We start from the raw sequence: 26,282 nt of genomic DNA on the forward strand, positions 1-26,282 counted from the left end.
ATGCTCTCAAAATGTAGATAGGAAATACATTCCCTACTATCCTTTCATGTTTGACTTGGCCAAAGTCCTGTGTGGCACAGTAACATTTACAAACTTCCATTCACACACCAGATGTTTTAACAAACTAAATTCCAAATCTGCCTTACTGGCAAATTGAAACAGATCCTCATTCCTCCATAACCTTAATTATTAATCAATATAAATGGCTTTTAATATGGTTAATCATGTAATTGAGTTGGCTATGAACAAGGAGATCTTTTGGACTGAGAATAATTGCAGTTTATCAAAATGCCCTTTTGCTTTTCATTCCCACAACCCCATATCCCTCAAATGTCAGAGTAGGATAGACTGCACTGGTCTGAAGTCTTTAGATGACTTACTCAGTTCCTGCATCAAAATACTGGCCCCAAATGTGCAGAGCTCCATAGCAAAAAACAGTTTTAAATTGGCCAGAATTCCAATAGTATGCATATGCCATTCTGTGATGGCATTTGCAGGACCAAATTATAGAAGCATTTAATTAAAAAAAAAAAAAATTAGCCATGGCTAAGTAGAGAACATTAACATGTCTCTGGCTCTGTGATTGTGCTTCATGTATGCATCTGGGAATTTGCTCTTTGAAAGAATGATTATGGAATTCAGGGAAGAAAACATTTAGAAATAGATGGAAGGATCTTAAAATCCACTCTCCAAAAAAATCTACTCGCCAAAAGTCAACCTCAAAGTGGAGGACACAGGTTATTTATTTTACAGCCTTTTTTCTCATTGCTAGTTCACTTGAAATAATTTTTGTGTTGGGCTGTGAAGGAATTCAACAGATCTTCTGACTCTACAAAACAAGAGAAGTGATTTCAAGCCTGTTAACACATGCAATGATGAAACAAAGCATATGTAAGAAAGTTGTTGGTTCATCTTAATTAAAACTCCAGTATTTACTAAGGACCCAAAGTTGAATAGATCTTATAAAAACAAACTTGGTGGAGAAGCAAAGTGCTGGCAGAGCCTCTGTGAGAGCTTTACTCTAAATCTAAAGCTGCCAGGTGTTACAAAATCCACACCTGGGAGCCTGCCAGAAGCATGCATAGCCACCCTTACACTGGACTGCAAACAGAATAGAAAGAGACCAAAACCAGACCAATCAGAGTCTTAGGAGGTGATTCTGGATATTCTCTAAGCTGTGAAGAAAAAAGCATTACCCTTCCATTTAGTGTGTGGTTCTGACATGCCCAGAGAATTAGCCTCCAGCATGTGGGTGGCTGGGAGTGGAATCCAGTCCCCATTTTTGATGTCTGACTAGATCAGTGCAAGCAAGTGACAAAGGGAAACAGGGGTCAGAGGATGCACACATTTTGGCACAAGAGTGATGCTGGCTAAGTGAAAGCCAACTGCCTCACTGGAGAATTCCCCAGCTCAAAGCACTGTATCAGGTCCCCAGAAAGTTTGCTGGTTTAAAGAGGGGGGAAATGAGCTTTCTGTCTTTAATGCAGGCTTTAAGAAATCAGAGTAAGGAGGATAAACATAGTAAAAACAAATGCTAACATACTTCGATAAGTTCAGCTCTTCAAATATGCAAAAGAAGTGTTTCAACTAATTCAAGTAACCTACTAGGCTTACTGTTTGCAGTGATAATTTCATCTAGCAAGGTATTCTTGAGATTTGATACACTACAATCTTTTTGTTGGTCCAATAACTTGTACACTTAGGGTTTTAAAAAATAATTTTTAAAAAATTAATTTTTAGCTTCCTATACTCAGCACTTCAAAGCATTAGTAAAAGATTTAAAGTATTGCAACTGAACAAAATTTCTTTGCAATCAATTCAGTGAAGTAATTTCTTAAACTCAGTTACATAAGAGGCTGCCAACTTTTGCATTTAAAAAAAAAGCAACTGAGAAGTTTAAGAACTGCAGTCAAAGTTTAGAAAATTATCTCTGCTAATTCTTTTAATATTGCTCTATCCTTTTTTATCCACCTACTACCATTCTGACTCTTCCATAATTTACTGTAAGGTCAAAAAGTATAAAAATAGATGGTGACACTTCAAGTACAGCACTTTATTATATTTTGTTCAGTAACAGACACAGGTCCTTTGTCAATGACAAGGAATGGACTTTTCTATTATTAAACATTATTTGTGTGAACTTGGTACATGTGCTGTTTGTGCACTGCAGTGATGGCAGAAAACGATTTAATTGTTACTAAGAGCAGGAAAGGCAGTAATATTCCACGAAAAAGTAAAACACTTGCTGAAATACTAATATTACATATATTTGCTTCCATTTGTAAGACTCTCAAGCTTTCCATGTCACAATAATCTGTGTTAGAAGCTACCATCCAATGCCATCATGTGGGTATACAGTACTTCTAAAAGAGCTGTAACAGTGCTGTTAAAAGATTTGTGTTTGGGTAGAAAATATTACCTCTTCTCTGAGGTTTTACTAGACTTCTAGGCTAAATCCACAGTCCTACTGAAATCAGCATAAGAATATTGCATTTAAAATTAGTGAAGTTTTGATCAACAAGCTGAAAAAAGAGCTTTTTCCTTTACCTTAGAGCCAGGTTTTGTATCAACAGCAGACGTAGTTACTGCAGTGGACGTTTCACTGACCATGCTTGAAGGCCTTTGGTTTATTTGTTGGTTGGACATAGATGAATTCTGTCTAGAAAGCAAACAAAACCAGATAATCTAAAGCCCATTGTTTCAAACATTCAGTTTAGCCTTTTTATATTTAAAATTCAGTGTGAAAATGACAAGTTAGTCAAATATTTCCCATGCATCTGCAAGTTCCTTTGCACCACTCTTGTCATTTTGGTTTCAGGTCTTTCTCAAGCAGTGACATCTGATGATTGGTATTTGTCTATGCATCAGGAGGGAGAAACCTGCCAAATTGTCTGCAAATCCAAGAGAGACTCAAGATATAACAAGGAGTGGGGTAAGAGAGAAGATAAGGCTTATGCAGTGAAACCAAACTGTGCCCAATTTACAGCCTTGGCCACAAACCTGAAAGAGTCAGTACTGGGGAGAAAAGGACAGGAATCAGCACTTGGCAATAACAGGCTTTTTATTTAAAATCAAACTGAGTCTAGACTGCTGTTAGATCTTTCACTAACTTAATGCTGTATCTTTGAATCTGCCCAAAAATATGATTCATAGCACAATATGAATTATTAAAATACCTTTTAAGCAAAGTGGTGCAATTCATGGCAGATAGTTGTTAGAAATGTGTAATTTCTTAGTCATCCTAAGATTCCAGAAATCCTGATAACTAGCTCAGATATCCATTTAAAGCATAAGTGAGGTCTATCCTACCAGAAGAACCTGTTTAACAAGTAAGAATTCAGTACAGACACCCAGATGAAGAATTGAGAGGATAAATGGAAAGGCAAAATAAAATGTCTGTGAACAGAAGCTTCAGCAACCAAGCTTGACACCAGCATTGAATGAAATTAAAACCACAGGTGGCATTTTCAAAAATCACTAACAACATAATTTAGCAAATAACAAGTAGCAATACAGTCACATCAGAAAAGACAACACAACAAAACAAACAATTAACAACACATGATTTGCATTTTCCCAGTCACTAAAGCCATCTATTAGAAAAAACAAAAATGGTATTACAAGCTACACCAAACGTGGTTGCTGCTACCACTGAAATCCAGATCTGAACACAAGAGAGAACAGAATAATTCTGAGGAGTTAGCACAGTTATCATGAGAACAGAGAAGAATCTGTGATTTTTGCAGCTCAACACAAGGTTTAACAGAGGACAAAGTATTTGCCACCACTGCTCTTCCTCAGTTACAACCTGAACAATAACCTGTTCAAAATCTTGTACAGGTGGTTTGGTGCCAGGGAGAGTATATTTTTCCATTTGTGACCAGGATTTCAATGAATCTTGCAAGTATCACAACTTAGGTCTTATTTTATTTTTATCTTGCATAACTGGCATAAATTCCTTCTTTCTAGATTTTATATATAACCTCAGGTTCAAGATATAAGAACAACCTACAGCAAGCCCCTAAAATTCCTGGCCATCCTTTAAAGCAAGAGACCTTAATCATGCCAGTTTGAGTCACTTTGCCTCACCTCTTATGACCAGGTACCCTACTTCAGCATTGAATCACCTTCTAATCCAGTTTCTGAAAAATTCAGATTAAGAAACTTCCCATATATGAGACTGCCTGACTTATCTATTCCTGTTGACAAATTTAAGTTTTGACAAACAGGAATTAATTTGTCCAATAAAAAATTAATGAACAAGGAGGAACTCCAGAACAATGGTTTTAATTTAAAAATTCTACTCTGATTTAACAGATTTTCACTATTCCTCAAAATACTGTTTCACAGCAGGTTAAACATGCTGCACTTTCAAAAAAAAAAAAAAAAAAAAAAAGAGAAGAAGGAAAATAAGCTGTATGTTTAACAAGATCATAATGAGGAAATCATAATACAATACAGAATGATAAAAATGTAATTTCTATGCATTTATTATGTGATCATACAATAAATTCTCTTCCACTTGCTACTAAAAGAGATCACTGCTAAGAAACCAGGCTTTCCCTTTCTAGTAGTATTAAATCAATGACAAACTTCAAATTCACAAGCAAAAAAATGCTTTTTAAAAAATGTCAGGTTGTTGCTATGGAAGAATTCAAATAGCAAACAAGAGACATTAAGTCCATTGAAAGAGAAAATACATTAATATTTCTTCTATAAAATGTCTTCAGCAGCAAACACTGGTGATGCAAACTTGCTGTACTCACATTTAACAGAAAACAATACAATACTGCAAATTTATTTCAGTATTTGTATACAGGATTAGAAGGATACAATCTCATTAAATCAGAACATAAAACTCAGGTACTAAGAGCTAATCAATATTCTCAATGTTTTTACAAGCAAATAATAATAAGTAGAATATGCAGAATTACCTGAAACATCGTGGCATGTTAAAGGAATTAATATTGTCCTAATAGTATTTACAGATTCAACTTTAAAAAAAAGTGACTACAGCATTGACTCTGTCCGTTCAGCAACATTAGTTCATAGTTACTATTACCAAAGATGTTTGATAATATCTGTTATCCAAGATATCCCATTCTGTCTTCGTAGTGATGGTGTTTTACTATTTCAGGCTAGTTTTCTTTCTGCCTCCCACAAGTGTGTGAATGCACACACAGAATTGCAGTGTGCCCATTTGGAGCTCCAGTACTGTGTAAATTTTTTTAAGTACTTGAAAATAACACTCTATATAATATCTCCTGTCAAGCAACTCCCTGCTCTACTTAAACATTGCTAGTATGTCTCCAGAAACCGTATTTACCAGCTGAAAAATTACATAGCCAACATTTGGGTTATTAAAAAACCCTGACACTGAACAAAAACAATAAAAAAAAATAAATTACTACACCAGCAGCCCATATTGAAGATGCAATACTCACAAGAGATGACAAAGATCAGTCGACCTGGAAGATCCACATCCATACTGGCAACTTAAGAAGTTTATTTGTTGGAATCAGACATGATGCAATAGCATTGGATCAATGTAGTTTTATTACTAATAGATTTCCTAATCAGCTAGATTAAAAAAAAAAAGAACCTCTCCTAGTGTTTCTATACATGTAAACAAGGTAGATATTTATTTAGGGGTGGTTTGGGTCTCCTCTTTCCTTTCCACCTGATATTTTTGCTGCTATAGTAACCAAATGCAATAGATAAAATAAGATGGCTCTCTCCCCAGAGGTGGTACACAGGTTCTATCAGGCACACAAAAACAGGCAAGAAAGAGACTAGCACTCATTGGATTAAGCACACTACATTTTTTGAACCTTTATGTTCAAATCTTATTTTTCTAAAGTACTACCTTCTCATTTGCAAACACACTGCTATGACAAATATCATACAGCTCATAACACACAACTAGTAGTGTTTAGCATTACTCACATGGCTGCATGTGCCTGATTCTTCCTTTCTGCCCACAATTACTTAAGGAACTGCTATTTAAACAAAGATAGCAGTGGAGAAATCTAGACATGGTATACAGCTATCCTAAGTAATTCTATCATAGATTCTTTTCAGAGAAATGCATGTGCAACAATGTAGTTAACTGAAAACCTAACACTGGTCTGGCAGACTTATCATTAATTCTCACTTTTCCATTGGTTGTTAAGAAATGCCCCTTTGTGGATTAAGGGTTCATTAAAAACCCAAAAGCAAAGCACAGAAATCAAGGGGCAGTTGTGAAACAGAAGGGTTCCCATACAGCAAAATACTCAGATTATTTCAATGTGATCCCAAGAACTGTGAGGTGAACAAGTCAAAAGAAAATAAAAATTATTCTAGACAAAAACTGAAATGCTGGCAGAAACAGAAAAATAATCTTCAGGTACAAGCAACCATGATGCCAAAGTGAATTCAATGCCAACAACAGAAAAGTAATTCAAATGGGGAAGAAATAAAAAACACCTCTGCAGCTTTTATCACTCAAAACAACATTGCCAAGGAAAGATTATTTTTAAATATCAGCTCAATGAGTAACAGCAGCCAAAGTATGTTAATAATTATCAGTAAAGGAATAGAGAAAGAAAAGTACAATTAAATTATTATAACAAACAATGAGCTCACGGGCTGAGTCTTGCAGTCACCTATGATCAATCATTCCATCAGAAAAAAAGCAACCTAAAAGTGACATGCAGAAAAGCTGGCTCTCAAGCAGAGCTAGTAAAAGGTACAGAACACACACCCCACACAGCAAGTGACCAAAGCTGCTAAGCTCGGAAAAAGAGTATAAAGTAGGGATTTTATAGTGGTCTCAGCAAAGAATGTTTTAGGAAATAAGGAATTACTAATCACTATTTAAAAGGAAAAAGAAATTAAAACACCCTTAGAAAGAAGGAATACTATAAGGGTCAAAAGATAATGTAATTCAAAAGTCACAGGTTCCAGCTGCAATGGAGAGAAAACCAGATTTCAGATTGAAAAGCAAAATTGATGTGATATTGTTTAAACACCTTGGGGAAAGGAGTAGTGAAATACAGCCTCAGCCTTCTACTGAAAGTGTCCAGTTCTCATTTGATAAGTGAATCAAGGGCATTTGGTTCACAACTGAGTCATAATCAAGCTAGGATTACATCACTCATTGGTGTAATTTTCCAAAACTTGTTTCCAAATCTTCTTGCCAGAACACTGCTTCCAGAATGAGGAATGGCCAGAGCAGTCCCCACATTCATCATTTCTACACGACTGTAAATTACTTTTCTGATATAAAATGTGTCCTTTTAAATAAATATGTGTGCTGCAGCCTGAACAAGTTTGTGCTCGCTTCTCCCCACCAGCTCCCAGTCAACATCTGGTGACAACTCCTTGGCCCTAGTCTTAAATTAAAATCAACCAGTCAGTAATAAATCATGTCACAACAGCACTGAAGAACAAATCACCTTTTATGAAACCCCTAAGAGTGCTACTGCACCAGATGGGGTTCTTCAGTTATAGGAAAAAGTAGTCTTGGTCAAAGGATCCCATGATGGAATAATTTCATCACACAATAGGGATCTTCAACAGTGATTCCAACCTGCTACACGATCAACACCACCAATGTAAGAGATCCCTGATGCCTGAGGAAAAGGACTGAAGGTGGCACAGCTCCATTACAGTTCCCAGGCCTTAGGACAGGGAGGTGCCAACAGCTCCTCTGATTTCACCAGACACATCCACATAGGGCAACATCATCATCTGCAGGAACTCTCACATGGCCATGGTGAAGAGCTTCTGTGTAAACCCCCACTGCTGCACAGAAGTGGTACAAAACTAAGGAAACCAGAGCATCCCACACATTTGAAAAAGACAGTTTTAAAGCAATTTTAACTGACAGATTAAAACCACCTGATTTTAAAAACACTATGTTCTTCAGGCCAGTAATAAAGCTTAGAGAAATATTCTTGCGAAGACAGTTTCCTGAGCAGTGACTAGAAAAATTTACTCTTCTATCACTCCAGCTATTCTCTCTTCTTTTAGAATTAAAACCACCTCTCTCTACAAATTCTACTACAGTGTTAAGATTTTTCCTGGTTTTGATACCATCTCAGTGCAAGTAAATAAAGTTTACGTGTTCATCACATAGGAGACTTCCCTCCTAATAAGCACTTCCATTTCTCTTCCAAAAAAGTTCCTAACATAAATTAAAGATCACTAAATCTATGTGCCACCAACAAGTGCTTCTTGCAATTCTGTTTTTAATATTTTATCAGCTACCATGACTACGAAACGAACAACAGCCTAGGCAAGTGTGATTAATCTGGGCAGGCACTGCAAGAGGTTATCTAAACACCTATATGTTTAAATTCATGTCAAATTTGACTGAACCTTTACAACAGATAAATTAAAAATCAATGAATGGATGGATGTTGGAACACATGCTCAGTGGCTGCTGTCCATAGCTTCTGTGAGACTTGCTGATTTGCAACATACCTGTTTCTCCCTATGAGGAGAGTGGGGTGAAGCAGCTGGTTCTTACCTGTAAATGAGCTAAACCAGCTGAGCAGCAAAGCACCTGCATGCCATGGGACAGCTGGGGCGACCTCCAGCTCAGCAGCCATCCCAGAGCCTCCATGTCTAACCACAGTCCTCTCCTACAATGCTGTATTTCATGTTAGTTCTCATCAGGCACCTTAACATAGGATTGGCTTGGCTTTGCTTTGCCTTGGGGGAGAGCAGCTGTTTATTAGCTGGTGGTTTTTTAGGGGTTTTGCTGCTGTTGTTGGTTTGGCTTTTAAACTATTTGAGAAGTTCTTCTCAGGGCTGTATCAGAACCTCTGAGCTCTGTTTCTCCAAGTCACAAGAAGACATTGCTGGAAAAGGCTCAGTCTCCTGGGAATGTTGATCTAAGCCTCATTTTTCTTAATGCTGTAACTGCTTTTGACAGCAGTCCTACCAAAATGTAAAGCAAATTAAATGTCATGGAATCTGAAATGTAAAGAGCTCAGAATTGTGCAGGCAGCCACACAAACCCCACATCCAGGCCATCAGCAGGATGACAAATGAGGGGATAGAGGCTGCCTGAACAGTGCTGGAAAACTGGCCTGGAAAAGAAAAATCTATCTGGTGTTGTCCCATTCTTCTTGCCCTCTGGTTTTAGAAGCCATGTAGAACTTTGCTCAAGACTCTGTTTTCTGTCTAGGGAAGATACCCAGTCATTCCACTAGAGAATCTAGGAGGAGTGGAAGCCAACAGAAAATGGTGCATGATCCAATCCAACACCAACCCAAGGGTGACCAAATTTACCAGATTGAACACATACATTTCTTACTTTTTATTTGCTGGTTTTGGTTTATTTTTTTAATCAGACAATCAAGATAAAATGTGCTGGAAACAAATGTATTCAACACAATTTCTCTAGAACAAAGAAAAACAGCTGATCAATGCAGAACATCTTAAATATAAGAAAACCAAGGAAATACAATGGAAACTAGTAGTATTTTGTGTAATTCAGTTTCAGTACAAACCTTCCAATATGCTCCAAAAGCACTTTACATTTATATTCTGTTTAGCTGATATTTATATAAGACTAAAGCATTACTGTTTATATTTTTTTGTTTATTAATTTTTTGGGCTTTTTAAAGATTCGATAAAGATTTTCCCTCAAGTCCTAGCATAGAATCAAAAACATACTATGACAATGAGAAGCAAAATTTTAAGCACAAACCTCAATTAAAATTTTCTACAATATTGGAAGAACTATCAATAAATCAAGCTACTAATCTACTGTAGGCAAATGTGTTTTATATCTCTTGACATGGGTATAAAACTACTTACTCTTCTCGCAAAATAAATTCAATATTTTCTGGAGAAACCTGTCCTGTCACAGGATGTCTAAATGACGTGGTCTGCTGATTATGGCTGAAAGGAAAAAAAGAAAAAGAAAAAAGGAAAAAGAAAATTAATATTGCTATAATCAGTAAAATATGATTTCTAAAAGGCAGAACTGTTTATATAGATTGTTTGCTGCTCTATTCCAGAAATTAAACATATTTCTGAGGTACTTCTCAAGACTGAAATGTTTTCACCTCCTTCCTATGTTCTTGTCAACTTTGCCAATGCCACACTGTACCATTTAATTATTAAGCAGGTTGATGTTTTAAAAGTAAATTAGTTGCAATCTTTAGTTAGTGAGACACACTTGAATTTATGACTACTTACACCTGGCTGTTACCAGATTATTTAAACATAGCAGAGAAATTACACAACACAAATCTCTGATTTGCGTTTCTGTAATTTTCACAGAACAGAACCAGCAAAATAACCATAAATGCTGCTGGACAACATTTTACACAATTTTTATTATTTAATGAGGGCACAGAGAGAAATTATGTGGAAGTCATTTCTTGGATGTTTGTTTTTCCTCTAACCTGGTACTTCTCCAATGATTTCTTTTTACACCTTCACGCAGAAGACAACATATAACCTTAGCTGTGCAGGTGCACAGTCTATATAAAACAACATTATTTAATATTTCATCAGAACTGAATTAAAATCAGGGGTTTCTATAAACCTTCCCCTCAGAGTACTATCTAGACATTTTGTTATCCTCTGTGAAACATTTTTTTTCATTAAAGATAAATCTCTTACTTATCTGTGGATCAAGTGCTCATTCATTTAAGACACTAAATTTTTCTGGGTTTAGTTAGCAATTCGTAGGTAAACACCATTCAAAACCAGAACTCATGTCAAATGTAGCAAAATAGTAACACACTCTGAGTATATTCAGAAAGTAAAAATAACAAGGCCATTCAAAGAATTGTACCTCAAAGAGGCAAAAATGAAAACTTGGTGTGTCTTCTTGATTCAAGATTTGGAGTTTTTTCTCTTGTAAAGCCTATTTGGTTTCAAGCATTACGGACTTGACCCTGTTGTCCAGCATACCAGGATGTCTCCCAGCACACAATGAGGCATAAAGAAATATTTTGAGGTTTCAGAGTAATGAGTTCCTAAGAGATAACACTCTGCTGACTAAAGGACAGCTAACAATCAAACAGCTCAGGCAGCCATAACATTCCAATGTAAATAGCTCAGGACATGTCTTGATTTAAAAAACAAACTGAAACCAAACAAACCAACCAACCAAACCCTAACAACAACAAAAACCCCACAAACTGCTCATGTTAAGTCCCACTCAGGCCAAAAACACAGAGAATGTTTGGTGTGTTATAAACTTCTCACCCTTTTCCAACACACCTTGCTGCAGCAAGTCAGATATAAGGAAATCATATAATGAACATTTCCAATGATAAGCTGAAAGCTGTAACAACTTATGCAACACCAGAAGGCTTTTTCCAGCCTCGCCTATTAGAAAAATCCTCACCCTAGAGCCATTGGAAACTGTGAACAAGATATGTGCTACCAATTACTCCACTGCACCAGGGATGGCCCTTGCACCCTAGACTGCTGAGAACTGACATGTCCTACAGCTGTGGGTCAATAAAGTTTAATAAAGGTTAATAAAGTTTCTAGCTCTCCAGTTTTTCCACTAAATAACAGATCCAGAGAAAGCATCTTCAGTAAGCACACAGTGTTAATATCTACAAAGCAACCAGGATCTATTTCCTCACAAAACCATTGAGGAGTATTGTTTCCCAAAAAAGCATTTCTATGTGAGATTTAATTTTGTGTCTACATCCAAAGAGTGGGATAGGAACTTGAGATATTTTCAAAGCAAATAATAAATAAATGAATAAATTATAACCCTAACAATTACACCTTGTGTTTGTCACACAGTCCAGTTTTAAGCTGAAAGGCTTTTCTTTCAAATCAGGCCTGTTGCAGTCTGTTTAACCTTAGATGCTCAGGTTAGGACTGCTATCAACACAAGTGCAGATACCTTGTTAGCTTAAAAAAATGAAATTACCTTGCCATCTATATTCTCCAGGGGCAGAGGAACTGCCAACAAGCTCTCATCTGCAGGCTCTCAGGCATTAATAACTCACTCTTCAATTAAGACTAAGAAAAAGGACTGTATTCCAGAAGTACTCTAGGGTTATTCAGGAAGGGAAGTTTGCCATTATACCATTCCAGCATGTACACAAATGCTGAATTCTATCTCAGGAAATAAATTGGCCAGAAGATGAATTAGTCCTTTTAGTTACAAATAAAGAGCAAGTACATTACTAATAAGACTAAATACTGCTTACTAATAATAAAGACTTCAGCTAGAAAGTAAACACTTTTTAAAATATCTGAGCAAAGCATTTTAGGACAAGTTTTGCATGTCAAACACCAGGAGCAGAGAAACAGAAGGATGGCTCTGTTGCTGCAGAAAATGCAGATGGTAATTTCACAGACAAGGAGAGGGCACATAAACCCAAAACTTCCTGCAAATCTGCAGCTTCAATATGCAGGACTTCACTGGGAAGAAAGAAATGAAACCCCTGCCACTAACAATTAGTTTTGCAGAACACAGTGGTTTATTTGAATTTGAAAAGTGAGAGTTTAAGTGTTTTGCCTCACAGGACTCATTAAGACTAAACGATACTATTCAAAACAACCTATACAACAGATGGCTAATGCCTTGCAACAAGGAATTAGATAGCAGGGAGATTTTCATTCACAATGAGAGCAGTCAAACATTGGAAGAGGTTGCCTAGCAAGGCTGTGGAATCTCCTTCCTTGGAAACATCCAAATTGTGGCCAGATAAGGTTCCAAGCTACCACATCGAACTTTTATAAATTAGTTCCAACTTTGAAGCTGGCTGGATGTAATGGGTACAGAGCTTCCTTCCAACATAAATTACTCTGTTCTGTCACTCCCTGCTTCTCCCACTATCCTTTCTCTGCAAATACAGTTTAATTCCTATAATACCTTTGAAGCTTTCCCATTATTTAAATGGATTTATTCCAAGACTATTAGTAGTATCTTGTTTGTATCAGGACAAGAGAAATTGAATAGTTACATTTTTAGATGATGATTTTTTGTTGTCATTTTCATATCTTTTAAACATTTGCTTAACAGTGATATGTTACACAACACTGATAAAACAATAATTTCACCAGGAAGAAGGCTCTATAGTTGTGGCAGTGCAAATTTTCCTCCCTTTCCAAGCATTGACTAAGAAAAGAGCTGGCACAGTTGTTTTCTGAACCCATCAGCTACCCAAGAAGTAGTTAATCACCTGTATTTCCTCCAAATGGCAACTACTGAACGTGCTTCCATTGTCCAGAAATCTACCATGTACAACAGGCACTATAATTGTGCCTTAATAAAAGGACACAATAAGCTGTTCCACTCTCCATGCCCCTATTTTTTTTTTTATTTTTTTTTTCACTAGAGAAAGATGTAATAGCTTCAACAAAACTGGGAAAGGCTTACGATGCTTCCCCCTGTGAATTCTGAATGCCTTGGAGCTTACATCAGTACAACACCACACATTTGAAATGTCAAGCCCAGTTTTCTAGCAACACTATAAACTTTCTGTGTGATCAGTTATAGCATTTTCTTTTCTAGCAAGCATCTTTTAATTTTAATAGTTTTGTATTATTCTGATTTCGTACAGATACTGGTAATCAGAGTCATGAAAGCAACTATAAAAACATAAAAAATTACACTCACTACTACCTACCACTACCAGCATTATTAAATTACACTACAGACTGTTAGAGGTTATTCTGAATTTCAAAGTTACTGAACACCACTTTCCAAGGCTAGTTATGACTCGGACTCTTCATAAAAGAATCACAGTCAAAACCCATTCCTTTGTAATTGGATACATCACTACAAATTCCATTATTTCCCAGCATGTACACACAACTTTTACCAATATAAGAAATGAGTCACCCACTGTCTTAAGAGAGATGCAAACCAGGCTCTAATCCTACAGTATAATGGAGACAGGAAGGCACTTTTGCTTGCATGGATACTTGTACAGAACTCATAATTAATATGACTTTGATTAATTTTGTATTTGAGTCAAAGCCAAGTCCTAATTATTAATTTTTGGACATGACTGATGCTGATGACCTTTCATTTGAAGTCAAGCAAGTGTATAGATTGTCTCTGGAGTAATTTAAATGCACAGGCAGCTGAAACTTGAAACGTGTGAATTAACTATTGATAGAGTCTACATCACATTAACAGCAAATTTATAAGTTGTGAGAAAAATTCACATTGTCATTGGACAGATGCCCTGTAAATTATTACAAGCCATTTCCACAGCATTTATTTTCCAGGCAGGCTGACTCCTTTACACTTACCTGTAAGACTAGATAAGCATAAACACCTTTTTGTTGAATACCCCAAATGGTGATGACAGTGTGGGCACCCACTCGCACTTCCATGGGTGATTTTGGTGTGGGTGCAGCTGACAGAAGAACTCAGTGAAGTGAATGCAGTGAAGAACTGTTCAGCCAGTGAGCTGTTACTCCAAACAGGAGAAAGTGCTTGTATCTAATCAGGCAAACTGCCAGGAATAGCTTGCTTTTCTTCATAACATATTTCTGAAATACAGCAATGGCTTCAAAATAGTTTCAGTGCTGCCTTCTGAGTATTTTTTGGATATTAGCTTTAAGAATTGGTTAGAACAAGTACCAACAAATAGTCCAAGAAAAACAGTGCCCTCGAAGTTCTGCAAGCTGGGAGAAAAATGCAGTGTAATACAGAAACAATTTGGAAGGATTAGGAACAATACCAACTAATTGTATTACTCAATCAAAAGAACCCAGAACAAGCTGCATGCACACAAAACTCCATCTTTTTAAGACACTGAACATGATCCACAGTCTAAAATAGTGTTGTCTCATCAGAGTAGCAGTAAAATCTTTGCCCCACTGTAATCAGCATCCAGAAGACTTCCACAAGGTCAAAACTTCACCCATCCACCGAGTTTAATTAGCATCTTAACCAAGAAGCTACTGCAAAAGAATCAGAGAGTAAAACTGACTCTCTCAAACCTTACATCCTACTCAGATGAGAATTCGTAAGTGTTTAGTTGTTCAGTTCAAATACAATTCTGTGACTATCTTGAGCTGCTGTGTCCCTGACTAGCAGCAGTCAACATAAAGAGTCTAAGCCTAGAAAAACAGGTGAAAGGGGACAAGATGTCCTGGCATCAGATTTTATCACATTTTCACTTCTGGTAGAAGCTTGCAGATAATAAGAAGTTGAAACAAACAGTAAACTGACGGTCATGCTCTCATGTAGTGCCATCCTTCTACCCAGTTCACTGATGATGAGGTTAAATGGGAACTGCAAGTTTCCCTAGAAATGAAAAAATTATTTTTTCCTTTCTTAATGAACCACCAAAGATAATCTATACTATCCAACAGCAGTATCAGTAGGAAAGATTTTGTTAATGAACATGCTTTTAAAAACAGAGCTAATAAAACAATGGTAAGCTAATATGGAAAATGCCACAGAATCTCTACAAGTATTTTCAGCCTTTAAAAGCACAGATAAGAGGATGAATGCACTATCATCACAGGATCAACACAGATTTCCATGAGTAATACAGGCTGAAGTCATCTGCTGATTCACAAATCCTTTTGATGCATATCATGAGAAATCATCAGGGTTTTATTAACTCACAAAAACAAAATGCATCCAGGGAACTTGAAATTAAAGGGAAAAAGCATGTAAGTCTTGAAGATAAGGAAATCTTTAGAAAAGAGGAATTTGATTCTATTTCATGACTTTTGCAGTTTTAGAAAAATTGTAGTCCCTGCCTTCAAAATCCAAAATTAAATTAAAAACTGCTCTCATAACACAGTTACACAAACTAAACTATTAATTCATTTCCTAATAAAAAAGAAAGTGGTGATATCTTTAAGTAATATGATTTAAAAACCCTGGGTAAAAGCAGCTCACTCTTATATTCCAGAATCAACCACAATGTAAAGAGTTTAGTGAGGAAGCCGCCCAACGAGCAGTGCCACATAAAGATACTATTTTGGAAAAAGTATTTAAGGGAAGCTTTACACAAAAATATCACAGATCTCAGGTTTTAAGCCATAACAAAACTGGTTAAAAAAAAAGAAAAAAAAAAGAAAAGGTGTTCACATGCATAGCATCTACGTTTACCAAAGGAGGCTGAAAACTCTCACTGGTGCTATTTGAACCTATTAAACTTTGATGCAAAGACATATATATGATAACAGACAACAAAACCCACTTTGTTCTAAATATCAAAGCAAATACAAGTTTTCCAGCATCCAGTTTCCATTTAAGTAGCAAACTGTACAGTGTAGAAAGTTGAAACAATTTTACACAACAGCTATAAGAACTGAATTTTTAAAAAGCTGCCACAAGGCATATAACCTCAAAACATTCTATCATCATAGGCTTTTTAATGCCAAATATAGATTTTAACTCAAGATAAATGCACTTCTGATTTATTATTTATTGAATTTAATCCATAATAGGAAAGAAGTGATTATCAGAGGACAACAGTGCAGACAGAGACCTTGCTGTGTGTGCCCTCAGACAACGTGGAAACACACTTGTCCTTTTCACCTCTCTATAAAATGGAAATGCTTTATCTACCACCTCTACCATGGGAATGGTGTTTTAATGAAATATAAAATCACAAGTGTCCAGGATGGAATGAAAGAATTACAGCTGGTATCCATCAAGTTGTCCCAGGACTACAGTCCAGAATACTGAATCCAATTTTGGACTTCTTCATACAGGAAAGGCATCAACAAACCCAAGTGAGTGCAGCAGAGGGGCACTAAAATGGTCCCTAGCACCTGTGGTGAGAGAGAGTCAGCGAGCCAGCCTTGCTCAGCTTCAGAGTGCCCTGCCAGGAATAACCTGGAAGGTTCTTCACTGTGGTACCTCATGGGAGCAGGCATCAAATGAAACAAGAAACCTGCAGACTGCTTGGGGGAGAAGCTTTTTCTCTTTGAGGGTACAACTGTGTACAGTAGGGACGGCAAAGCATTAGAACAGGCTGCCCAGAGAGGTTGGGCAGTCCCTTTTCCTTGAAGGTTTTCAACACTAGAGTGGAGGAAGAAGTGAGAAACCCGGTCTGACCCCACCACTGACCATGCTCTGTGCAGAAAGTTGCACAGAAGATCACAGCCCTCACCCAATCCAACTTGCCCAACTATCATAATGCTAGGTACAATTCCTACTTCTATCACAAAAAGCAAACAAAACCCAAAACAAACAAGCAAGTTCCACATAATAGATTTTCCTAAGGGAAACATGCAAAAGCTCCACATCACTTAGGAATAACAACTCAAAAGAGCAGTAAAACATGGCTTCTTCCTTCAGCCTTTAATAACACTATTAATTAACTCCTTCAGCAACTAAATAAGCACCAAGCCTATTTACAGTCTACTAATAAATATTCCATTAAAGCTGAGAATTTATGCAGGCTGGGTTATTTTCCTTTTTATCTGCTAGGACACAACTTCCAACCAAAGTCTTTCCTAGTTAAGGTCATTCAAAATACCCATGAGTCTGTCTCAGTCCCTCTGTGGCCCTACCCATATACTCCACAGCACTACTGAGGTACTGACCATAATTCCACAAACCTCATGCCCTCCAGACAGCAGGCTAAAGAATAAACAAGGATATCAGCATTGTATTAACTGAATTAATGTTTAGTATGAAGAAACTACATTTCCCACAGAGCTCACCTATTCTTGTGGGTTGGCTGATAATGTTTACTGGCATACATATTAATAAAAGTTCCTTCATTAGCAACAAGCTCTTCCAGCCTATGGAAGCCTTGTGGTTAATTCTGAAAAAACTTCATACTCTATTTATCTGCAGCTTAGGTGAAAGAAAAAGGAAAATACTACAGCAACAAAGTTATTTCTTTTGGTTGGTGTGATTCTTGACTGTTTTAAAGGAGTTCCTCCTTCCCCTATCTCAATCAATTCACTGTGTCGGATAAAATGCAATGCATCTCCTCCATAGTTAAGTACATTTGTAAAATGTTTTTTCTTATCAAATCTTAACTATTAAATGGACTACAGTACTCCTGAGAGGCACATAATACCAGGTTTTTGCTTGAGAGAAGATTAGCAATGCAAGATCATCTTGCCTGGAGCCACAGGTACGAATTAATGGAGCTTTTCAGACTGACTCTTTGGAGCTGTGAATTACACACCTCGTTGTTCCTTTCCCTTCCAAAGAAGCCCAGCACCTACAGCACTGAAATACTGACATGTTCTCAAGCCATGACATGAGCATCTGCTCACAGAATGCTACTGCAAATCACACACAGAGCCAAGATTAACCTTTTAGGTTTGGAACTGCAAAACAGATATGGAACAGTCTTGTTTTAGATGATGCACAGTTTATAAAGTACGCAGAAATATCTTTGCAATTCAGAAAAAAAGCTCAGATTTACAGAAAAAAAAAAAAAGGTGGGATTTATAGCTATAGAACTATAGAGACATAAAGCTACCTGAAGTTGACCGTTTCAGTATAACTTGCCCAAAGAAATAACTGAGAGCCAACTTGTCCTTACAAAAATGTAGAAATACTCTGTGGCCCCAAGTCAGACAAGCACAGAAACTCCTCAGACATTTCCAAACACTCACAGAAATATTGCTATAGCGTTCAAGTATTTTCTTTGGCATCTATAGAATGGAAAATATGCTAAAATTTACACAACACTACTGGACAAAATTTATATAAAGAAGAAACAATACAATCATTAATACATTAACCATTTCAACACTGTACTAAATAATTCCAACCTCTAAAACATCTCTGGTTTAATTCTCATTGTGATACTCAGTGCAGAAAGCCAAACAAACCTTTGCAAATTAACTACTTCAGTATGTGTAACTCCAGAATTGTCTTTGCTAAAAACAAACCAATTAACTAATACTCCAGACATAGCACTATTTTCAGAAGTCCAGGGTCAGCACCCCAACCCCCCACTATGTAATCAAAGCATGTCAGGTCACAATATAACCTATAGCAGTTGGTTAATAATAATTTACATTACTAGCATAAGTTATGCTGAGTTTAGTGTACTGCATGTCTAAGTATGTGAACCAAACATAAATAAAACTGAAGAAAACTCTCATATAATAACATTCTGTGCTGCATTTCTTGAGTCAACACATTGCACTGTCAGAAGGTGAAAATTTGAGAATAAAATAATAAAATACTACGACAAGTGGCACTGAAAACAACCCAGCCACAGAAGAAACATTTGCATTTTCTTCATGTCACTAAGAAGACACATTAACATTGCCCAAACAAACAGTTGAGGAAAAGTCCTGAGTACACACAACTGATGACAATATGTAGATCTAGTGGCTAAGGAAAATAGCACAAGTAATATATTTCAAGAAGCACACTTTCACTCTTTCTGTGCTTAAGCTAGCAAATGCACTTGTAAAATGACCTTGTTGGTTTTCTGTGAAGTGGCTCAGAGGTTTCATCCAGATTAGCAAACATCAATATGCATTATTAGATAGGATGCAGTCTTCTGGGGACAGCATGAGGCTTCAAAATTGCTTCTGAATGACACTCTGCATGAAACCACATCATTCCACTGGAGAAGATGAAAATCCCTTCCTTAAGCATGGAGAGTGCAATTACTTTATAAAGTAACTGGGAAGATGAAGCAACTACCACCTTTCACAATACAACTGGAAGTGAGCAACCAGAGAGGACGGCCAAAATGCCAACAGCCAGCACAGCTGAAATCAGGCTCCTTAGCTTCAGGGAGCAAAACTGCAGCACAACCCAGCCAAAAGCCAGCTCTTAGCACATCACTATATATAGGGAGCTATCAGCTGCATTCCTCCTGGCCACTTGTGCAGCCTGCTGTGGCCCCTTGGCCTGGCTCTTGTCCTGTAGCTCCTGTGGCGCCAGCAGAGCCTCCCTTGTCACCGGAGTGAAGCTGGTGCAGAAAACACCTCCAAGGGTACAACAGCACTGCTGCTGCTTTATCACCAGGGCATCCACAGCCTGCACAGCTCCCCAGCACAGCTCACACGGCTGAGACATGCCCCCAAAGCAGCAGCACCCCCCTCTCTCTCACCTTGGCAGCACAAGGACGAGTTCTCTGCCACGTCCCCAGGCTGTGAGCACAGTCCCATCGCTGACCTCAAGGCATCCCCTGCTTGCTGCTGCCAAACAGCAGGTCCAGGGCAGAGCAGAGGCACTGCTGGCACTGCAGGTCTCTGCCCTGGCAGCCAGGCACAGGCAAGGGCAGCGCTGGAGCAGGAGGAGCTGCCTGCAGGAGAGACAGCTCTCACACTGCTGACACAGCCCGCGGTGGGAACGGGATTAGAGACTCAAAGAAATCCCAAAAACTTCTTCAGATCCTGCATTAAGTCCTTTCAATGCCAAGAAAGCCTCCATCAAGCATGTGACTGAAACTTGGCAGCTAAAGGGATGAAGTAACTTCACATGAAATAATATTTGTTCTTTAGGTAATTATTTAACAGAACATACGATGACAGAATGGCTTCAAAAAATGTGGATCTTTTAACTTACAGAAAACTTTGTAAACTCTTGAAAATACAGCTATTAAATAGTCCCTCATCATTCAGGGAGTTCATTTTTATTCCCTTACAGATATAGCAAGAACAGAAATAAAGAACTCCAAAGCATATGACTGAACAGAGCCAGACTAAGAGCTAGACGTGCTTGGTAAATTCAGAGTAACATACAGTAAAAAGGGTTTTATTCAATGTTAATTCTTAAAATGCAAACACTCTAGGAGCACTGTGACAAGTATCATTTGCATTTAATCAAGCAACACAACATCTGTCCATGCTTTCAGTAGTTTCATTGTATTTTAATTTACAAACTATAGAAATGTCACAAATAATTTCTCTGAATGTGTGCTGTCCCTGAAACAAAACTTAGTAGACTACAACTGCAGAGTCTGTTTTAAAACAAATAAGAAATTTAAAAGTAGCATTGAATAAAGAAATCAGATTACTGATTTCTGCTGAGTAAATCTTCACTTACAAAGTGATTCTGCTTTGAAATTATATTCATCAGTTTTGCATTATAAAGTTGAAAAAATTTGAATTCATGGAGAGATGGATTTCAGTTATTTTGGAAACTGGTTTGTGACTTGGAAATGTGTCCTTACAGAGAAATTAAGTTCTCCCACAAGAAAAGTGAAAGAAATGTCTGGATTTGCAAATACCTGAAGTTTTTCTGCATCATTAACAGATTAAAGAAGTTAATGGTTTTGGCACTACTACATTGGGATTTGGGAGATCAGGATTCACATTTTAGCTCTGCAGCAGATTTCCTGTACAGTCCTCCTTGTTTTTATTAAACCATTATTTTATTAAAATTTAAGACCTTCAAAAAAGAGAAAAGTTGCCTACCAATTTAGACTCTTAACTTCATTTGCAGTTTTCAGGATGCTACTGCAGTACATACAAACAAAAACATTCATTGTTTTTCAACATCAGAAAGGACTATTTCGACCTTTCCAAAGAATTCCAGCAAAGCTAGGAAGCGAGAACAGGTTGAAATTCCTGAATCTAGATAAACAAGACACACTGCACACAGATTAATCCTGTTTATGGATTTACAGAAAATCTTTCCCAGTGCCTAGAACTTTGTTCTTTAAAATATTTTCATCCAACATAAAATCATCTTTATTCTGAAAACAACATTTTGGCAACATCAGTGCTCTTTTCCCTTCCAGAATTAATTGTATGCATGTGGGAAGAAGTTGGTTGCCTTTCTTCCTCCTGTACTCTTCCAGAGCTGTGAGGTAACACACTGTAAAATAGGATACGACTGTAAAAGCATAATGAATCCTAATGCATTTCAACACCCACAAAGCAACTTCAGCAAAATTACTTGGCAAGATGAAATTGTCAGTGCACTTCTTCAAAACTGAACCAATTAATGCCATCTGAAAACTTGGATCTCCAAACAGAAGCCTCCAGAACCAAGCTCAGAGATGGACTTTCCTGTGCGACTTAATCAAAATCTTTCTGCTCGGTTACTTTCTAACTTTACTTAATTCACCCTGGTACAACTTAAAAATAACTGCACCAAAACATCAAGTTCAGCCTAACATGACCTAGAAAATGTTTGCTTCTGTAGTATCATATGTTGTCATCTTATTACTGTTCATTGAAAACCATCTAAGAATCTAAATCTAAGCCAGTGATATTAATACGACAGATTAAACTCCAGAAGCGAAGAGTGGCAATATTCATTCATCTCAGAGTACAAACCACATTGTAATGCAAATTGCTGTCAAATCAAAGTGAAAGGAGGGAAAAGGTCTCATTTCTGAATACAAAGACACTCTCTAGAAAAGAAATTTTAAAAATTTCATTATACTTGTGTAACATGGACATTGTTTTCTATTCAGTATTCTGGGGTCCTCATATTATATGCCATGACTTCAAGCTTTTATGCTGTTGAATTTAACTACCATCGGAGAGCTCAAAGACCATGTGCATATTCTACATTCCTTGGATGTAGAAAAGTTTGCAGAATAAGATATTGTATTCTAGAGACATAAAGAAAGAGCAGCTTGAACTTTTTGGCACCTCACAATGTTTGGTTCTAGATTCCTTACATACTTGTTTTCATTCTCAAATACTTCTATTGACATGAATGTAAACATGAGAACTACAAAACAGACACAAAAGCTATTTTGTTGATGCCTTAGAAAATTAAAAGTGAGCGTTACAGTGGGAAGGAAAAAAACCCACTAAAGTTCTATTTGGTAATAGACAGTATTTTGGAAATAGACAGAGTTTTGTTTTAAGTGACAGGATCTAAAGAAAATAAACAATTGATTGAAGTTCCAACAGGAATATTTGTGAGTAGTCAGCAGGCCCTGTTGGGATGGGCAACAAAATAAAGAAATCAGCCAGGTACTTTGCTATGAATTGTGTGTGAGCCCATCTCCCTGCATCTTGTATTGAAAACCTGCTGGAAGAAAAAGAAAAAAAAACAGGCTTTATGGCAGGACCAAGAATCATGTTGTTTCCTAATAGTCTTCCCCAGAAGTTTATCCAAAGGACAAAAAAGGAAAGATGTACTCTTTTTATTAAGTGATCTTACCCTACCCATAAAATCATGCAAGGATGGTGGTTCAATTTTGAAGGTATTTTCTGCTATAGCTAAGAGCAAATTCTTAAGAGAAAAGAAGCAATCTACATCTGTAACATGTGACACCAACTATTTTGGGAAGTATTCATTTAATGCCAAGTGGCATTTATCATAAACACATGCAAGATGCCACATTTCTAACTGCTTACCAACAGAAGGATAAAAAAGTCATTAATAAGCCAAGCAACAAACACAAGGGAATAATTGAACTTTTTCAAGGACTGTCCTGTAAGTTGCATTAATAGTTTCTATAACCTGATCTCCTTTACATGCTTGTAGAATTGGTAAGTCCATGTGTTTGGCAGAATAAGTAAAGAGGTCACTTAAGATACTGGAAGTATGTATTAGAGCTCTTGTTATTTTACATGGCCATTAAAAAGTTAGTGTACTTTTCAGCTGGATCCTAGTAAAACAGCATTCAGTTAAAGTTATGGGATGCCAATCTAGGAAGTAATGTCACTCTAAGGTAATTATCACAGAATCAGAATGGTTTGTACTGCAAGGGATCCTGTGGATCATTTGGTTCCAACCCCCCTGCATGAGCAGCACACCTCCCTCTAGAACAGAGGGTCAGAGCCCCATCCAATCTGTTCTTGAACACTTCCAGGGATGAGGCAACCAAGACTTGTCTAGGCAACCTGTTCCAGTGTCTCACTACCTCACAGTGAACAATTTCTTCCTAGTTTTTAATCTAAACTGCCCCCTTTCAATTTAAAGTCATTACCCCTCATCCTATCACCTCACTCCAATAACGAAACCATCTCCACCTGTAAGTTCCAAGTTCTCAAAAGCCACACCAAGGTCTCTCTGGATCCTTCTCCAGGCTGAACAACCCCAACTTTCTCAGCCTTTTCTCATGCAGGACGTGATCCAGCCCTCTGATCATCTTCATGGCCTCCCTCTGGAGCCACCTGAGCTGGAAAACTATCCTGAGAGCTCAGAGACCTACTACTACCCAAAACCACCACAAATGGCTGGACTAGCAAAAAAATTATACATCCTTCTTTAGGCACATGGTATTGCAACACACACAGCTCAGGTCACAGGACCTTCCCTTAAGCAAACACAATTCCAGCAACCAAAGAAAGTTATAGAAACACTACAGGAATTTTCCTTGCTTCCTAATCCTCTACAACTGAGATGTTCTCTTCTGTTCCTTAACTCCCAATTTTCCCTGGGGCTTGAAGTACAGGTAGTTCCAGTACTGCACATAATTATCCTCTCCTCTTCCTCACACAACAACTAATATATAACAATATTATAATCAAATTATAAACATATGGGTTATATTAATGTATAATTATACAACATTTACAATCAAGATCACTATATATTCATCAATTCATGAATCAAAACCAGAGTGTTAACTGACCTATGAGATTCCAAATTAAGCAGACTTTTTAAAATGCAGAAAATTCAGAATGCAGAATGTGGGACATTAGCAGCAGCAGTTGTATCTACAAATTAAATCCCAACAGTATAAATTAGCAGATTTCTCAGGAAATAATTAAAATGGGATTCCCAATCCAGTCTTCAACACCACTTTAACTGCAACCTCCATAATACAATAGAGTCTTGGAAAACTTTTCATTTTAAATCTTCTCAGTGCCTGTATTTACAGCATTATTTTGTAAATATGTTTCAGACCCTCCCATCTCCAAATATCATAGCAACACTGTGCATGTATTGCTTCAGGCTCTTCCACCCCCAATCTCTCTAAACTATTCACCCTCCAGCAGGATCTCCCCTATGCACTACTTTTAATCCAAACAGCCTGTCATAACACTGTGGTCACTACAGAAATCCTGAACTAGGAGCACAGACAGCAAAGACACATTTTATCTTCCAAAAACCAGCTGAAATTCATGACCCATCCATCTCAACCTTTCTCAAGAATATTTTCCATACCTTTTACACTCTTGATTCATGGAGAACTATCAGTATCTGCAACAAGCTGGCACCACAACATAAAGAGAAAATTAGAATGTAAGCCCTTGAGTTACAAAATAACATTGCCCTGGCACACTTTCTCTTCCTTATTGTATTTCCTTCATCTTTCTCAGGAATACCATTTTACTCATTGAGATGTTTCCATTCACAATCATTTTCTTGTTACTGAAAAGTCAGAATGACCAAAGAGAGAAAACTGTACCACAGCACCTCTATTTCCATTGTGGAATTTCTAAGAACAAAATTTAACAGCTAATACTTTTAAAAAGCATGAATAACAGCTAAACCTATATAATTTACTTAAACATTCACAAAGACCTGAATTATTGCAGGTAATACTTCCTGGTCATAAATTAAGAATTACTACAAAGCAGATAGAAAAGTACAGATTAAGGCAGAACTTGTAAAACGCCAATTTTTCTTGGCTTGTGCATGTTTCTGCCCAGCTAGTATTTTTGTAGTTAAAAGTCTAATCACATTATTTTAACTGGCAAGAAGCAGACTTCCTGCAGAGGACTAAGGAATGAAGTGGAAGTTATAGGCTAGGCCCTTCAGTGTGAAATATGGTTATTTTACACAAAAGGCAGAGATCAAATTTTTTGCTGACTGGATCACAAACCAATTTTGCCTCATATTACCTATATTCATCACATTAAAAATAAAAAAAACAAAACAACAAACCAAAAAAAACCACCCCAAGCCTATTTTGAAATACTTCCATTTATTTTTCTTTAAATAACAAACTTCTGTGTGCATTATTTTCTCACGAACAAGAACAGAATCAGACACTGTATTTTCTGAACTAGTACTCGTTATGTTATTTGAATGAAAATGCCTGGAAATGACTTATCACACTAAAAACTCCCTTAATGGAATGTAATTATAATGGTCAATATGACTGTAGTATCAGAGGTATGTTTGCTAGTAAGAAAATAAAACACACTACAGTTTAAAACAAACAAACTAAATATTGTTAGATAATTAACCAGAAAGTGTCTTATCTTCATTAGGAAGGGAAAAATTTCTGCAGGGACAGAAGTAACAGTTTCCAAGGAACAGCAAGGCTTTTTTTTGGTGCAATAATAATAATACCCTTTGCATAGTTGAGACATATTAATGGTATCACCTAAAAGTCTAAATTATAGCTTTGGTAATATTTAGACTATTTCATAGACAAAAAAATCCATACAAATGAAACCTGAAAAAACTGAGATGGCATTTACCTACTACAATGTAAAAAGTGATTACAGTTGTAGCCTGTGATTTA

At 37.0% G+C, this 26,282-nt stretch overlaps 1 protein-coding gene across 7 annotated transcripts in view; it reads right to left on the bottom strand.

Moving 5' to 3' along the window:
• The window catches only part of PLEKHA7 (pleckstrin homology domain containing A7), a 143,094-nt gene that overhangs the window by 50,701 nt on the left and 66,111 nt on the right, over nt 1-26,282 (bottom strand). For all 7 annotated transcript variants that reach the window (XM_056493753.1, XM_056493756.1, XM_056493755.1 and 4 more), the window contains 2 exons: nt 9,814-9,897; nt 2,548-2,659 (listed from right to left, as the gene is read on the bottom strand). In XM_056493753.1, coding sequence (XP_056349728.1) covers nt 2,548-2,659; nt 9,814-9,897 — 196 coding nt within the window. The remainder of the gene's footprint in view (nt 1-2,547; nt 2,660-9,813; nt 9,898-26,282) is intronic.

Source organism: Oenanthe melanoleuca, chromosome 5 (assembly GCF_029582105.1).
Source record: "Oenanthe melanoleuca isolate GR-GAL-2019-014 chromosome 5, OMel1.0, whole genome shotgun sequence".
NCBI classification, from domain to species: Eukaryota; Metazoa; Chordata; class Aves; order Passeriformes; family Muscicapidae; genus Oenanthe; species Oenanthe melanoleuca.